Genomic DNA, 17,586 nt, shown 5'->3' on the forward strand with positions numbered 1-17,586 from the left:
GTTATACATTTGCAAAAATGTATGAAGGGGTATTGCGTGTAGATTGATGAGGATGTTTAAAAAATATATAATTTTAGACTAAGGCTGTAAGGTAACAAAATGTGGAAAAAGTCAAGGGGTCCGAATACTTTCTTGATGGCAATTCAATTCAATTCAATTCAAATTTATTTATATAGCCCTTCGTACATTAGCTGATATCTCAAATCCCAGCCTAAAACCCCAAACAGCAAGCAATGCAGGTGTAGAAGCACGGTGGCTAGGAAAAACTCCCTAGAAAGGCCAAAACCTAGGAAGAAACCTAGAGAGGAACCAGGCTATGTGGGGTGGCCAGTCCTCTTCTGGCTGTGCCGGGTGGAGATTATAACAGAACATGGCCAAGATGTTCAAATGTTCATAAATGACCAGCATGGTCCAATAATAATAAGGCAGAACAGTTGAAACTGGAGCAGCATCACGGCCAGGTGGACTGGGGACAGCAAGGAGTCATCATGTCAGGTAGTCCTGAGGCATGGTCCTAGGGCTCAGGTCCTCCGAGAGAGAGAAAGAAAGAGAGAAAGAGAGAATTAGAGAGAGCACACTTAAATTCACACAGGACACCGAATAGGACAGGAGAAGTACTCCAGATATAACAAACTGACCCTAGCCCCCCGACACATAAACTACTGCAGCATAAATACTGGAGGCTGAGACAGGCACTGTATATATAGGAAATACACCAAGAGAAAACAAAAATACTATTCAAATATTCATATTCTTATATACAGTACAGTTAAATTAGATTTTTAGAAAGAGGAGAGGCGCTGTGATAGAATATGTTTTTTAAAGCATTCCACGATGACATGGCTCTATACATAACTGAGCAACGGATTAAATCTGTTTTTGGTTTGGGTACTGTGAAGATAACCCATAGTGGTGTGTCTGGTGGGGTATGTATGTCTGTTTTGAAGTGTATGCAAATAGATTATACAAGTGTTTAGGCATTTCCAACACACAAATGTTTATTAAAATGACTAGAAGAGAAGTAGTGAATTTCTTCTCAACCCTCAACCATGACAGACTATCATGCATGCTGTTGATGTTAGTTCTTTGTGTGAAGTTAAGGTTCAAGGCGTGCTGCTTTGTTTCGAGCCAGCTGTAGCTTTGCTAGGTCTTTCTTTACTGCACTTGACCATATTACCGGACAGTAATCAAGATGGGACAAGACCCAAGCCTGAACAAATAGTACAGTTGATCTGTCCGCACCAGTTGAACATGTTTTTATAACATACATACCTCTTCCCATCTTCACAATAACTTTGTCAATATATATACACTACCGTTCAAAAGTTTGGGGTCACTTAGTTTTTAAATAATAGCACATTTTTTGTCCATTTAAAATAACATCAAATTGATCAGAATTACAGTGTAGATAAATGTTGTAAATGACTATTGTAGCTGGAAACAGCAGATTTTTTTATGGAATATCTACATAGGCGTACAGAGGCCCATTATCAGCAACCATCACTCCTGTATTCCAATGGCATGTTGTGTTAGCTAATCCAAGTAAATTTTATTAAAAGGCTAATTGATCATTAGAAAACTATTTTGCAATTATGTTAGCACAGCTGACAACTGTTCTGATTAAAGAGGCAATAAAACTGGCCTTCTTTAGACTAGTTGAGCACCTGGAGCATCAGCATTTGTGGGTTTGATTACAGGCTTCTGAAACTCATCAGTCTATTCTTGTTCTGAGAAATGAAGAAATTCCATGTGAGAAATTCCCAAGAAACTGAAGATCTCATACAACGCTGTTTACGACTCCCTTCACAGAACAGAGCAAACTGGCCCTAACCAAAATAGAAAGAGGAGTGGGAGGCCCCGGTGCACAACTGAGCAAGAAGACAAGTACATTAGAGTGTCTAATGAGAAACAGACGCCTCACAAGTCCTCAACTGGCAGCTTTATTAAATAGTACCCGCAAAACACCAGTATCAACATCAACAGTGAAGAGGCGACTCTGGGATACTGGCCTTCAAAAAATGCGCTTTTCTTTCAAAAACAAGGACATTTCTAAGTGATCCCAAACTTTTGAATGGTAGTGTATATACACTTTTCAAAAAAATAAAGGGAACACTAAAATAACACATCCTAGATCTGAATGAATTAAATATTCTTATTAAATACTTTTTTCTTTACATAGTTGAATGTGCTGACTACAAAATCACACAAAAATTATCAATGGAAATCAAATTTATCAACCCATGGAGGTCTGGATTTGGAGTCACACTCAAAATTAAAGTGGAAAACCACACTACAGGCTGATCCAACTTTGATGTAATGTCCTTAAAACAAGTCAAAATGAGGCTCAGTAGTGTGTGTGGCCTCCACCTGCCTGTATGACCTCCCTACAACGCCTGGGCATGCTCTTGATGAGGTGGCGGATGGTCTCCTGAGGGATCTCCTCCCAGACCTGGACTAAAGCATCAACTAACTCCTGGACAGTCTGTGGTGCAACGTGGCGTTGGTGGACGGAGCGAGACATGATGTCCCAGATGTGCTCAATTGGATTCAGGTCTGGGGAACGGGCGGGCCAGTCCATAGCATCAATGCCTTCCTCTTGCAGGAACTGCTGACACACTCCAGCCACATGAGGTCTAGCATGGTATTGCATTAGGAGGAACCCAGGGCCAACCGCACCAGCATATGGTCTCACAAGGGGTCTGAGGATCTCATCTCGGTACCTAATGGCAGTCAGGCTTCCTCTGGCGAGCACATGGAGGGCTGTGCGGCCCCCCAAAGAAATGCCACCCCACACCATGACTGACCCACCGCCAAACCGGCCATGCTGGAGGATGTTGCAGGCAGCAGAACGTTCTCCACGGCGTCTCCCGACTCTGTCACATGTGCTCAGTGTGAACCTGCTTTCATCTGTGAAGAGCACAGGGCGCCAGTGGCGAATTTGCCAATCTTGGTGTTCTCTGGCAAATGCCAAACGTCCTGCCAGGTGTTGGGCTGTAAGAACAACCCCCACCTGTGGACGTCGGGCCCTCATACCACCCTCATGGAGTCTGTTTCTGACTGTTTGAGCAGACACATGCACATTTGTGGCCTGCTGGAGGTCATTTTGCAGGGCTCTGGCAGTGCTCCTCCTGCTCCTCCTTGCACAAAGGCGGAGGTAGCGGTCCTGCTGCTGGGTTGTTGCCCTGCACTACCTGAGCCACTTGTGTGGGTTGTAGACTCCGTCTCATGCTACCACTAGAGTGAAAGCACCGCCAGCATTCAAAAGTGATCAAAACATCAGCCAGGAAGCATAGGAACTGAGAAGTGGTCTGTGGTCACCACCTGCAGAAGCACTCCTTTATTGGGGGTGTCTTGCTAATTGCCTATAATTTCCACCTGTTGTCTATTCCATTTGCACAACAGCATGTGACATTTATTGTCAATCAGTGTTGCTTCCTAAGTGGACAGTTTGATTTCACAGAAGTGTGATTGACTTGGAGTTACATTGTGTTGTTTAAGTGTTCCCTTTATTTTTTTGAGCAGTGTATATTTTTTAACCCTTATTTAACTAGGCAAGTCAGTTAAGAACAAATTCTTATTTACAATGACGGCCTACACCAGCCAAACCCGGACAACGCTAAGCCAATTGTGCACCGCCCTATGGGACTCTCAATCATGGCCGGTTGTGATACAGCCTGGATTCAAACCAGGGTGTCTGTAGTGACGCCTCGAGCACTGAGATGCAGCACCTTACACCGCTGCACCACTCGGGAGGCCAAATATGACTTGACCATGATAACTGACCATCCAATGTTACTCCTAGGAGTTCAGCTTCTTCAACTCATCCAATGGTCACACCCTTTATGCACAACTTCAGTTGAGGTTTAGGTCTAAGAGAATGCTTTGAACCAAATACAATGCTTTTGGTTGTAGACGTATTTATGACCAGTTTATTTTTAATTACCCATTCTGACACTGACTTCCGGCGCCGACTGAGATGGCCGCCTCGCTTCGCGTTCCTAGGAAACTATGCAGTTTTTTGTTTTTGTACGTGTTATTTCTTACATTAGTACCCCAGGTCATCTTAGGTTTCATTACATACAGTCGAGAAGAACTACTGAATATAAGATCAGCGTCAACTCACCATCAGTACGACCAAGAATATGTTTTCCGCGACGCGGATCCGGTGTTCTGCCTTACAAACAGGACAACGGAATGGATCGCATGCAGCGACCCAAGGAAACGACTCCGAAAAAGAGGGAAACATCGCGCACCACTCCCCAGCATTCTTCTTGCCAATGTCCAGTCTCTTGACAACAAGGTTGACGAAATCCGAGCAAGGGTAGCATTCCAGAGGGACATCAGAGACTGCAACGTTCTCTGCTTCACGGAAACATGGCTTACTGGGAAGACGCTATCCGATGCGGTGCAGCCAACGGGTTTCTCCACGCATCGCGCCGACAGAAACAAACATCTTTCTGGTAAGAAGAGTGGCGGGGGCGTATGCCTCATTACTAACGAGACATGCTGTGATGAAGGAAACATACAGGAACTCAAATCCTTCTGTTCACCTGATTTAGAATTCCTCACAATCAAATGTAGACCGCATTATCTTCCAAGAGAATTCTCTTCGATTATAATCACAGCCGTATATATCCCCCCCCATGCAGACACATCGATGGCTCTGAACGAACTTTATTTAACTCTTTGCAAACTGGAAACCATTTATCCGGAGGCTGCATTCATTGTAGCTGGGGATTTTAACAAAGCTAATCTGAAAACAAGACTCCCTAAATTTTATCAGCATATCGATTGCGCAACCAGGGGTGGTAAAACCTTGGATCATTGTTACTCTAACTTCCGCGACGCATATAAGGCCCTGCCCTGCCCCCCTTTCGGAAAAGCTGACCACGACTCCATTTTGCTGATCCCTGCCTACAGGCAGAAACTAAAACAAGAGGCTCCCACGCTGAGGTCTGTCCAACGCTGGTCAGACCAAGCTGACTCCACACTCCAAGACTGCTTCCATCACGTGGACTGGGACATGTTTCGTATTGCGTCAGATGGAAATATTGACGAATACGCTGATTCGGTGTGCGAGTTCATTAGAACGTGCGTCGAAGATGTCGTTCCCATAGCAACGATAAAAACATTCCCAAACCAGAAACCGTGGATTGATGGCAGCATTCGCGTGAAACTGAAAGCGCGAACCACTGCTTTTAATCAGGGCAAGGTGTCTGGTAACATGTCCGAATATAAACAATGCAGCTATTCCCTCCGCAAGGCTATTAAACAAGCTAAGCGTCAGTACAGAGACAAAGTGGAATCTCAATTCAATGGCTCAGACAAAAGAGGCATGTGGCAGGGTCTACAGTCAATCACGGACTACAAGAAGAAACCCAGCCCAGTCACGGACCAGGATGTCTTGCTCCCAGGCAGACTAAATAACTTTTTGCCCGCTTTGAGGACAATACAGTGCCACTGACACGGCCTGCAACGAAAACATGCGGTCTCTCCTTCACTGCAGCCGAGGTGAGTAAGACATTTAAACGTGTTAACCCTCGCAAGGCTGCAGGCCCAGACGGCATCCCCAGCCGCGCCCTCAGAGCATGCGCAGACCAGCTGGCCGGTGTGTTTACGGACATATTCAATCAATCCCTATACCAGTCTGCTGTTCCCACATGCTTCAAGAGGGCCACCATTGTTCCTGTTCCCAAGAAAGCTAAGGTAACTGAGCTAAACGACTACCGCCCCGTAGCACTCACTTCCGTCATCATGAAGTGCTTTGAGAGACTAGTCAAGGACCATATCACCTCCACCCTACCTGACACCCTAGACCCACTCCAATTTGCTTACCGCCCAAATAGGTCCACAGACGATGCAATCTCAACCACACTGCACACTGCCCTAACCCATCTGGACAAGAGGAATACCTATGTGAGAATGCTGTTCATCGACTACAGCTCGGCATTCAACACCATAGTACCCTCCAAGCTCGTCATCAAGCTCGAGACCCTGGGTCTCGACCCCGCCCTGTGCAACTGGGTACTGGACTTCCTGACGGGCCGCCCCCAGGTGGTGAGGGTAGGCAACAACATCTCCTCCCCGCTGATCCTCAACACGGGGGCCCCACAAGGGTGCGTTCTGAGCCCTCTCCTGTACTCCCTGTTCACCCACGACTGCGTGGCCACGCACGCCTCCAACTCAATCATCAAGTTTGCGGACGACACAACAGTGGTAGGCTTGATTACCAACAACGACGAGACGGCCTACAGGGAGGAGGTGAGGGCCCTCGGAGTGTGGTGTCAGGAAAATAACCTCACACTCAACGTCAACAAAACTAAGGAGATGATTGTGGACTTCAGGAAACAGCAGAGGGAAGACCCCCCTATCCACATCGATGGATCAGTAGTGGAGAGGGTAGCAAGTTTTAAGTTCCTCGGCATACACATCACAGACAAACTGAATTGGTCCACTCACACTGACAGCGTCGTGAAGAAGGCGCAGCAGCGCCTCTTCAACCTCAGGAGGCTGAAGAAATTCGGCTTGTCACCAAAAGCACTCACAAACTTCTACAGATGCACAATCGAGAGCATCCTGGCGGGCTGTATCACCGCCTGGTACGGCAACTGCTCTGCCCTCAACCGTAAGGCTCTCCAGAGGGTAGTGAGGTCTGCACAACGCATCACCGGGGCAAACTACCTGCCCTCCAGGACACCTACACCACCCGATGTTACAGGAAGGCCATAAAGATCATCAAGGACATCAACCACCCGAACCACTGCCTGTTCACCCCGCTATCATCCAGAAGGCGAGGTCAGTACAGGTGCATCAAAGCTGGGACCGAGAGACTGAAAAACAGCTTCTATCTCAAGGCCATCAGACTGTTAAACAGCCACCACTAACATTGAGTGGCTGCTGCCAACACACTGTCATTGACACTGACCCAACTCCAGCCACTTTAATAATGGGAATTGATGGGAAATTATGTAAATATATCACTAGCCACTTTAAACAATGCTACCTTATATAATGTTACTTACCCTACATTATTCATCTCATATGCATACGTATATACTGTACTCTAGATCATCGACTGCATCCTTATGTCACTAGCCACTTTAACTATGCCACTTTGTTTACTTTGTCTACATACTCATCTCATATGTATATACTGTACTCGATACCATCTACTGTATGCTGCTCTGTACCATCACTCATTCATATATCCTTATGTACATATTCCTTATCCCCTTACACTGTGTATAAGACACTAGTTTTGGAATTGTTAGTTAGATTACTGTTGGTTATTACTGCATTGTCGGAACTAGAAGCACAAGCATTTCGCTACACTCGCATTAACATCTGCTAACCATGTGTATGTGACATATAAAATTTGATTTGATTTGATTTGACTAACTACTTGTGAAGAGTCTCAGTGGCTGTAGGTACTGGCTGTAGGTGCCGATGTGTAGAGTGTGCAATCATCAGCATACATTGTCATTTCAGACAAGTGGCAAATAATTTGTAAAAAATTTAGTAACGGCCCAAGGCAACTGCCCTGAGGGATACCGCACTGTACATATCTGATGTTAGAGAAGCTACCATTGAAGAATACTCTCTTGAGTTCTATTGGATAAGTAACTCTGATGTAGTAATTGTGATGGCAGGTGATGTAAAGCCATAACAAGTGAGGTTTTTCAATAACAAATCATGATTAATAACATAAAATGCAACATTGAAATCTAATAAATCTAATATAGCTCCAAATATCATCTTATTATCCATTTATTTTAGCAAAACATCAGTCATCTGAGTCATTGCAGTACAAGTTGAGTGCCTTTCCCTATATGCATGCTGAAGGTCAGTAGGTAACTTGTTTTTTAAAGAATATACTGACAAAAAACATAAACGCAATTGTAAATTGTTGGTCCCATTTCTCATGAGCTGGAATAAAAGATCCCAGAAATGTTATTAAGGCACAACAAGTTTATTTCTCTCAAATGTTGTGCAAAAATGTGTTTACATCCCTGTTAGTGAGCATTTCTCCTTTGCCATGGCATATCAAGAACCTTGTGCGTGGGACAATAAAAGGCATCTCACACAACACAATGCCACCAATGTCTCAAGTTTTACAGGGAGCTTGCAATTGGCATGCGGACTGCAGGAATGTCCACCAGAGCTGTTGCCAGAGAATTGACTGTTCGTTTCTCTACCAAAAACCTGCCTACGTCGTTTTTAAAGAATTTGGCAGTACGTTCAACTACCCACACAACCCGCAGACCACGTGTAAACACACGAGCCACATCCGGCTGCTTCACCTGCGGGATGGTCTGAGACCAGCCACCTGGACAGCTGATTAAACTGTGGGTTTGCACAACTGAAGAATTTCTGCACAAATTGTCAGAAAACGTCTCAGGGAAGCTCATCTGCATGCTCGTCATCCTCACCAGGGTCTTGATCTGACTGCAGTTCGGCCTCTTAACTGACTTCAGTGGGCAAATGCTCACCTTCGATTGGCCACTGGCACCCAGGAGAAGTGTGCTCTTCATGGATCAATTCTGGTTTCAACTGTACCGGGCAGATGGTGTGGGCGAGCGGTTAGCTGATGTCAACATTGTGAACAGAATCTCCAATTAGGGTGTAATCAGCCAACAATGTCTCTGGATTTTCCCTCAGCAGTTTTAGTATGTGATGCGGTTTATAATGTTCAGAGTTTTTTTTTGCTAGTAGATCAAATGGAATATGCCAAGCTTCTGCTACTGTTGCCATTGTTATTTTTAGAATTTGAGTATTGATGCATGTCAGTGGAGGCTGGCGGGAGGAGGTATAGGAGGACCGACTCATTGTAATGGCTGGAATGGAATAAAAGGAACGGAGTCTAACATGATTTCCATATGTTTGATACCGTTCCATACATTCCATTCCACCCATTACAATGAGCCTGTCCTTCTATAGCTCCTCCCACCAGCCTCCACTGACATGCATGTAACGGTTTTAAATAATGCACTATTTTTAGTTGTGTAATTAACACTGTACACGCCAATTACACTGTCCAGAACAATCCTACCTCTCATTTGTGTGTGTTTTTGTTTGTTGGTTGACTTTCTAATGTCTTATACTGTCTTTCCTTTAGAAATCCTCCAAATCAATTCCTTTTTTCTGTTGGTTTTATCCTCTATTTCTCCTCTATCTTCTCTTGTCCTGATGCCCTAGTCCCTCAATCTTGCCCTTGTTGCTTCTTGCCAGATGACCAAGGTGACTTAGTAGACTATCTAGTCTTTAGAGTCAGGTAGATCATTCTCTCAAAAACAAACAATCTTCTCAAAGGAAAAACATCTACTAACATCTCCAGATGTGGAGAACACAGCACTGCATTGAAACAACCAAACTGTTCACTAAATACAAAATAATTTAACAAAAAGAATAACATTTTACAAGGAGCTCTCCCTAACTGCTGCTGCTCAGTTAGATTATGATGTCACTATACTCTATACATGGGCCGTGTGCATTTTCTGCTGGTGTATCCTGAGGCAGCTCCTCTCTGAGAACCTCTTCCCGCACTGGGTACAGGCAAACGTACTCTCTCCTGTGTGGACCTTCAGGTGTATCTTCAGCCGTTGCTGGCGGGAGAACCTCTTCTCACACTGGGTACAGCTGTATGGTTTCTCCCCTGTGTGGACCTTTTGGTGCCTCTTCAGGTTGAATGAGTGGGAAAAACTGGCCCGGCACAGGTGGCAGCTGAATGGTTTCTCCCCTGTGTGCATCCTCTGGTGCCTCTTCAGACTGGATGAGTGTGAAAAACTGGCCTGGCAAAGGTGGCAGCTGAATGGTTTCTCTCCTGTGTGTATCCTCTTGTGGATCTCCACCTGTTTGGGGAAACTGAAGGCTTTCCCACAGAATGAACACGGGTAGTGCTTCTCTTTGCCACCGTATCTACTGATAGCATTACTACTACTGTCATTAGTCATCGGGCTTGTGTAGCCATTTAGTGTTGAGGCACTGGCATTGTCCGAGGTCTGGTTTAACATTAGGCGAGTGTGAGGAGGACGAAGGTCAGGGAGAGTCTGTGTTGTCACAGGGTCCATGTTCCAGTTGATAGATCCTATAGAAGGCAGGCTGAAGGCAGCACCTGTTAGGGGGTTAACCTGAGGCACCATCAGTCTCTCTGAATCACAACTATAGGAGCAGGACGGAGTGTCGCTAGCCGGGTCTGTGTCTGTTCTCTCCAGCCGCATACGGACACCTCCCCGACCCTGCAGACCAAATCTACACCTCGCCCTGGTCTCAGCCAGTCTGTTGTCATAGAGACTAAGTTTGGATGTTGCTTTGCTTTCGGCTGTCGGTATCTGATTATGGTTAACAGTGTTGTTCCCTAGCCCAGGGATGAGGACACTGTCCCATCCAATGACCTCCGCTTGGCCATTGGCTGCACACGTCTGGGAATCCAAGATGGCCGCCCAGTCTCCTCTGTTATCCTCCAGCCAACCACCTGCAGGAAGAGGATAGTTTTTTTTTTTTTTGTCAATAACCTGGTCAAGTTAATTTATTATGTCTGCGTTTGTATGCAAACATAAGTTGCCCTGATTTCATTTTATGAATGAAGAAGAACAAAACAATTGTCAGGTGCATTACTGTATGTAGACTATATGCATTGTTTTATGTCAGATAGTGAGACGATCCCTCCAGCACTGATGAGGGATGAGCCTTGCATAGAAGCGATGCTACCTGTTGGAAGACAATGTGCTATATGCATTTCTCCCTTACCTTGCTCCCCCATTTTTTGTCCACTCTGCAGATCAATGCTCTCTGGTCCGCCTTCCATTGTCTTTTCTTTTACCAGCAGCAGATCAGGCTTCCCATCCTCCATGTCTACTGACTGTAAGAGATACAGAGTGAGAGGATGTTGGATCAAGAAATCTGATATGAGCACCCTGCTATGGAGCATCTTCTGATTGGACAGTGAAGGAAGGCTATGAGTACAATGCAAACATGTTTGCTGATTTGATACTATGCAGAGATGCTAGTTTGCTTTGATTAGATAAGATGAGGTCTTATCTGCACTATCTGATATCTAGATTCTAAGAAATCTTTAGGCGCTGACAATCTGGATCCATATGTACTCAAGTGTGCGGCATCTATTATTGCTGGTGTAGTGACGCACATTTTTAATCAAACATTTGTCGTGGGAAAGATTCCTAAATCTTGGAAAACAGCTTTTGTTTTACCACTCCTCAAGGGAGGTGATGGTAGTGAATTGGATAATTATTGGCCCATCTCTAAGCTCTCCTGATCGGCTAAACTTCTAGAGTCATTGGTGAATAGGCAACTACAATCTTTTTTAACTGTTAACAATACTCTTTCTAGTAATCAATCTGGCTTCAGACCTAAACACAGTACTATTACGGCCATTGTACGTGTTGTAAATGAAATTACTAATGCCCTAGATAATAGAAAGTACTGTGCCGCCTTGTTCATAGATTTATCTAAAGCTTTTGGCACTGTAGACCATGCGATACTTTTGGGTAAGCTGTCGTCAATAGGACTGGGCCTGGATGTCTGTCATTGGTTTCATGACTATCTAAAGGATAGAAGTCAGGCTGTTAGAGTCGACGACATCCAGTCAGAGCCATTGGAGTTGGTTAAAGGGGTCCCACAAGGTTCTATACTTGGTCAATTACTGTTCACTCTCTACATAAACAATATCGGTGATGAGATAAGAAAGTGTCAAATTCATTTATATGCTGATGATACTGTCATGTACTCTATCGCTTCAACAGCTGACCAAGCATTATCACTATTGGAGACAGATTTTAAGATATTACAAGGGTAGTTTATACAGCTGAAACTTGTTTTAAATGCAAAGAAAACACATTTTATGATTTTTAATAGGTTCAAAAAGTTGGTTGAAAATACACTTGCACGTACGAGCTTAGATGGTTCTCGAATTAATCAGGTCTCTGCATATAAATACTTAGGGATATGGTTGGATGATAAACTGTCTTTTAAAATGCATATTGACGAACTTTGTAAACGGCTAAAAATCAACCTAGACTTCCTCTATAGAAACAGGACATGTTTGTCCTCTACAAATAGAAGACAAATTGTGCAAGCTACTTTTATGTCTGTTATAGATTATGGGGATATTATTTACATGCATGCTACGGCATCAACACTTAAATCGCTGGATTCTACTTATAATTGTGCACTTAGGTTTATTACGGGTGCTAGCTACAGAACTCACCACTGTGTTTTATATCATAATGTGGGTTGGACTTCGCTGTCCGTGAGACGAGAACAACATGCTATCGTGTTTGTCTATAAAGCACTTCTGAATAAGCTACCTTCTTATTTATCATCACTCATCAATATTAGAATTAGAATTCCTAAAACCAGGTCTCAAGCATGGATTACACTTGAGGCCCATGCGATTTCCACAGAGTTGGGTATGACTGCCTTTTCCTGTTACGCTCCTTGCCTATGGAATAGCCTGCAGACTAAACTTAAAACTTGAGACTCTTGTCCCCCTGTTGCTCATTTTAAATATTTATTGGAGCATTTTTATTTTTGTATTGCTTGTAACTGTTTCGGGGAATGCAGGTTCTTGTGCTGTTAGTAGAATAACCTGTGTGTAAATGAAATCTATTGCTGTATTTTTTTGTATTTTTTTTGTGATGGTTTTGTTTGTCTTGTGTAGTTTTTTACTCATTGTACCTAAACGGTATGTGTAAACATGTATATGCAGGGCCCAGCTGTAAAAGAGACCTTGGTCTCAGTCTGTGTTCCTTGTTGAAATAAAGGTATAATAATTACTTGATAGTCTTTAATGGTTTGATTATTCAAAGCCATGGTCCCACCCCCTTACATTTGTTGATATTGGCCTATATGGATAGGGCCAAATAGCAGAAGAACTATACAAAGCATATGATTTACCATGGTAGCAATTGAAAGAGAACACTTTGGATATTCTATTGAAATTATAAGACCAAACATAAGGACATAACAGTTCACCTGACACAAGATTGAATCCAAAAATGACACTGTTGATTTTATGTGCATTTTACATTTACTGTACTTTTCACAGCATTTGTCAATAACTAAATCTGAAAATACTCTGGATACATTCAGTAACATAATACAAATATTCATTGAAACTTTGGAGTAGATGCAAAATAAGAAAAACCTATTACAAGGGTTTGAGTGAGAAGTCTAACTGGTGTCTCTCCATGTGGCCACACACCTCTCCAAACTGCACCGTTCCTAAGTAGTTTCAATGCATTTTTATTACGCAAAGAAAAAGCCTTCAACTACACTACATGGCCAAAAGTATGTAGACACCCCTTCAAATCAGTGGATTTAGCTTTTTCAACCACACCCGTTGCAGGTGTATAAAATCAAGCACACAGCCATGCAATCTCCATACACAAACATTGGCAGTAGATTGGCATTACTGAAGAGCTCAGTGACGTTCAACATGGCACCATCGTAGTATGCCACCTTTTACAACAAGCAAGTTAGTCAAATATCTGCCCTGCTAGAGCTTCCCCGGTCAACTGTAAGTGCTGTTTGTTTTATTTACTTAAAAAAACAAATTTGAGGGGGTAGATCAGCTTTAATATTGCAGATCGATTCTAGCTTCCATAAATGTAATTGTCCGCATGATTTCCAATCGCCTATATATATTTGTTGAAATATATATATATCCAGTTGGGAGAACAAGTATTTGATACACTGCCGATTTTGCAGCTTTTCCTACTTACAAAGCATGTAGAGGTCTGTAATTTTTTATCATAGGTACACTTCAACTGTAAGAGACGGAATCTAAAACAAAAATCCAGAAAATCACATTGTATGATTTTTAAGTACTAGGATTATCATTTGTTTTTGAACAGGACAATGATCCAACATACCTCCAGGCGGTGTAAGGGCTATTTGACCTCAACCGAATTGAGATGGTTAGGGATGAGTTGGACCGCAGAGTGAAGGAAAAGCAGCCAACAGGTGCTCAGCATATGTGGGAACTCCTTCAAGACTGTTGGAAAAGCATTCCAGGTGAAGCTTGTTGAGAGAATGCCAAGAGTGTGCAAAGCTGTCATCAAGGCAAAGCGTGGCTACTTTGAACAATCTAAAATCTAAAAGATTTTTCGGTTACTACATGATTCCATACAGTTGAAGTCGGAAGTTTACATACATTTAGGTTGGAGTCATTAAAACAAGTTGGCAAGTTGGTTAGGACATCTACTTTGTGCATGACAAGTAATTTTTCCAACAATTGTTTACAGACAGATTATTTCACTTATAATTCACTGTATCACAATTCCAGTGGGTCAGAAGTTTACATACTAAGTTGACTGTGCCTTTAAACAGCTTTGAAATTTCAGAAATGTATGTCATGGCTTTAAAAGCTTCTGATAGGCTAATTGACATCATTGGAGTCAATTGGAGGTGTACCTGTGGATGTATTTCAAGGCCTCCCTTCAAACTCAGTGCCTCTTTGCTTGACATCATGGGAAAATCAAAATAAATCAGCCAAGACCTCAGAAAAATAATTGTAGACCTCCACAAGTCTGGTTCATCATTGGGAGCAATTTCCAAACGCCTGAAGGTACCACGCTCATCTGTACAAACAATAGTACGCAAGTATAAACACCATGGGATCACGCAGCCGTCATACCGCTCAGGAAGGCGTTTTGTCTCCTAGAGATGAACGTACTTTGGAGTCCTATATCGACATAACCTGAAAGGCCGCTCAGCAAGGAAGAAGCCACTGCTCCAAAACCGCCATAAAAAGCCAGACTACGGTTTGCAACTGCACATGGGGACAAAGATCGTACTTTTTGGAGAAATGTTCTCTGGTCTGATGAATTAAAAATAGAACTGTTTGGCCATAATGACCATCGTTATGTTTGGAGGAAAAGGGGGAGGCTTGAAAGCCGAAGAACACCATCCCAAACGTGAAGCACGGGGGTGGCAGCATCATGTTGTGGGTGTGCTTTGCTGCAGGAGGGACTGGTGCACTTCACAAAATAGATGGCATCATGAGGCTGGAAAATTATGTGGATATATTGAAGCAACATCTCAAGACATCAATCAGCAAGTTAAAGCTTGATCGCAAATGGGTCTTCCAAATGGACAATGACCCCAAGCATACTTCCGAAGTTGTGGCAAAATGGCTTAAGGACAACAAAGTCAAGGTATTGGAGTGGCCATCACAAAGCCCTGACCTCAATCCTATAGAAAATGTGTGGGCAGAACCGAAAAAGAGTGTGCGAGCAAGGTCTACAAACCTGACTCAGTTACGCCAGCTCTGTCAGGAGGAATGGGCCAAAATTCACCCAATTTATTGTGGGAAGCTTGTGGAAGGCTACCCCAAACGTTTGACCCAAGTGAAACAATTTAAAGGCAATGCTACCAAATACAAATTGAGTGTATGTAAACTTCTGACCCACTGGGAATGTGATGAAAGAAATAAAAGCTGAAATTAATCATTCTCTCTACTATTATTCTGACATTTCACATTCTTAAAATAAAGTGGTGATCCTAACTGACATAAGACAGGGAATTTTTACTAGGATTAAATGTCAGGAATTGTGAAAAACTGAGTTTAAATGTATTTGGCTCGGTGTATGTAAACTTCCGACTTCAACGGTTTGTGTTAATTCATAGTTTTGATGTCATCACTCATATTCTACAAATGTAGAAAGTAGTAAAAATAAAGAAAAACCCTTGAATGAGTAGGTGTGTCCAAACGTTTGACTGGTACTTTCCATACAGTGCACTCAGAAAGTCATCAGACCCCATTTTTACATTACAGCCTTATTCTAAAATGTATGAAATATTTTTTCCCAAGCTTTAAACATCCCAAGGAGCACTGTGCAAGCGATAATATTGAAATGGAAGGAGTATCAGACCACTGCAAATCTACCAAGACCTGGCCGTCCCTCTAAACTTTCAGCTCATACAAGGAGAAGACTGATCAGAGATGCAGCCAAGAGGCCCATGATCACTCTGGATGAACTGCAGAGATCTACAGCTGAGGTGGGAGACTCTGTCCATAGGACAACAATCAGTTGTATATTGCGCAAATCTGGCCTTTATGGAAGAGTGGCAAGAAGAAAGCCATTTCTTAAAGATATCCATAAAAAGTGTTGTTTAAAGTTTGCCACAAGCCACCTGGGAGACACACCAAACATGTGGAAGAAGGTGCTCTGGTCAGATGAAACCAAAATTGAACTTTTTGGCAACAATGCAAAACGTTATGTTTGGCGTAAAAGCAACACAGCTCATCACCCTGAACACACCATCAAACATGGTGGTGGCAGCATCATGGTTTGGGCCTGCTTTTCTTCAGCAGGGACAGGGAAGATGGTAAAATTGATGGGAAGATGGATGGAGCCAAATACAGGATCATTCTGGAAGAAAACCTGATGGAGTCTGCAAAAGACCTGAGACTGGGACGGAGATTTGTCTTCCAACAAGACAATGATCCAAAACATAAAGCAAAATCTACAATGGAATGGTTCAAAAATAAACATATCCAGGTGTTAGAATGGCCAAGTCAAAGTCCAGACCTGAATCCAATCGAGAATCTGTGGAAAGAACTGAAAACTGCTGTTCACAAATGCTCTCCATCCAACCTCACTGAGCTCGAGCTGTTTTGCAAGGAGGAATGGGAAAAAAATTCAGTCTCTCGATGTGCAAAACTGATAGAGACATACCCCAAGCGACTTACAGCTGTAATCGCAGCAAAAGGTGGCGCTACAAAGTATTAACTTAAGGGGGCTGAATAATTTTGCACGCCCAATTTTTCAGTTTTTGATTTGTTAAAAAAGTATTCATCCCCCTTGGCATTTTTCCTTTTTTGTTGCATTACAACCTGTAATTTAAATATATTTTTGGGGGAATTCATATAATGGACATACACAAAATAGTCCAAATTGATGAAGTGAAATGAAAAAAATAACTTGTTTAAAAAAATGCAAGAAAATTTTTAAAATGGAAAAGGGGTGTGTGCATATGTATTCACCCACTTTGCTATGAAGGTCCTAAATAAGATCTGGTGCAACCAATTACCTTCAGAAGTCACATAATGAGTTAAATAAAGTCCACCTGTGAGCAATCTCAGTGTCACATGATCTGTCACATGATCTCAGTATATATACACCTGTTCTAAAAGGCCCCAGAGTCTGCAACACCACTAAGCAAGGGGCACAACCAAGCAAGCGACACCACGAAGACCAAGGAGCTCTCCAAACAGGTCAGGGACAAAGTTGTGGAGAAGTACAGATCAGGGTTGGTTATAAAAAATATCAGAAACTTTGAACATCCCACGAAGCACCATTAAATCCATTATAAAAAATGGAAAGAATATGGCACCACAACAAACCTGCCAAAAGAGGGCCGCCCACCAAAACTCACAGACCAGGCAAGGAAGGCTTTAATCAGAGAGGCAACAAAGAGACCAAAGATAACCCTGAAGGAGCTGCAAAGCTCCACAGTGGAGATTGGTGTATCTATATAGGACCACTTTAAGCTGTATACTCCACAGAGCTGGGCTTTACGGAAGAGTGGACAGAAAAAATCCCTTGCTTAAAGAAAAAAATAAGC

General features: G+C 43.0%; 1 protein-coding gene across 1 annotated transcript in view; it reads right to left on the minus strand.

Moving 5' to 3' along the window:
- Window positions 1-7,749: 7,749 nt before the first annotated feature.
- LOC115145746 (uncharacterized) overlaps window positions 7,750-17,586 on the minus strand; it is a 29,915-nt gene continuing 20,078 nt past the window's right edge. Inside the window, exons 7-8 of the mRNA XM_065004013.1 lie at window positions 10,747-10,858; window positions 7,750-10,471 (exon numbers count right to left, since the gene is read on the minus strand). Of these exons, the coding sequence (XP_064860085.1) occupies window positions 9,471-10,471; window positions 10,747-10,858 (1,113 nt within the window). The 3' untranslated portion in view covers window positions 7,750-9,470. The remainder of the gene's footprint in view (window positions 10,472-10,746; window positions 10,859-17,586) is intronic.

This window comes from Oncorhynchus nerka, linkage group LG18 (assembly GCF_034236695.1).
Source record: "Oncorhynchus nerka isolate Pitt River linkage group LG18, Oner_Uvic_2.0, whole genome shotgun sequence".
Lineage (NCBI taxonomy): Eukaryota > Metazoa > Chordata > Actinopteri > Salmoniformes > Salmonidae > Oncorhynchus > Oncorhynchus nerka.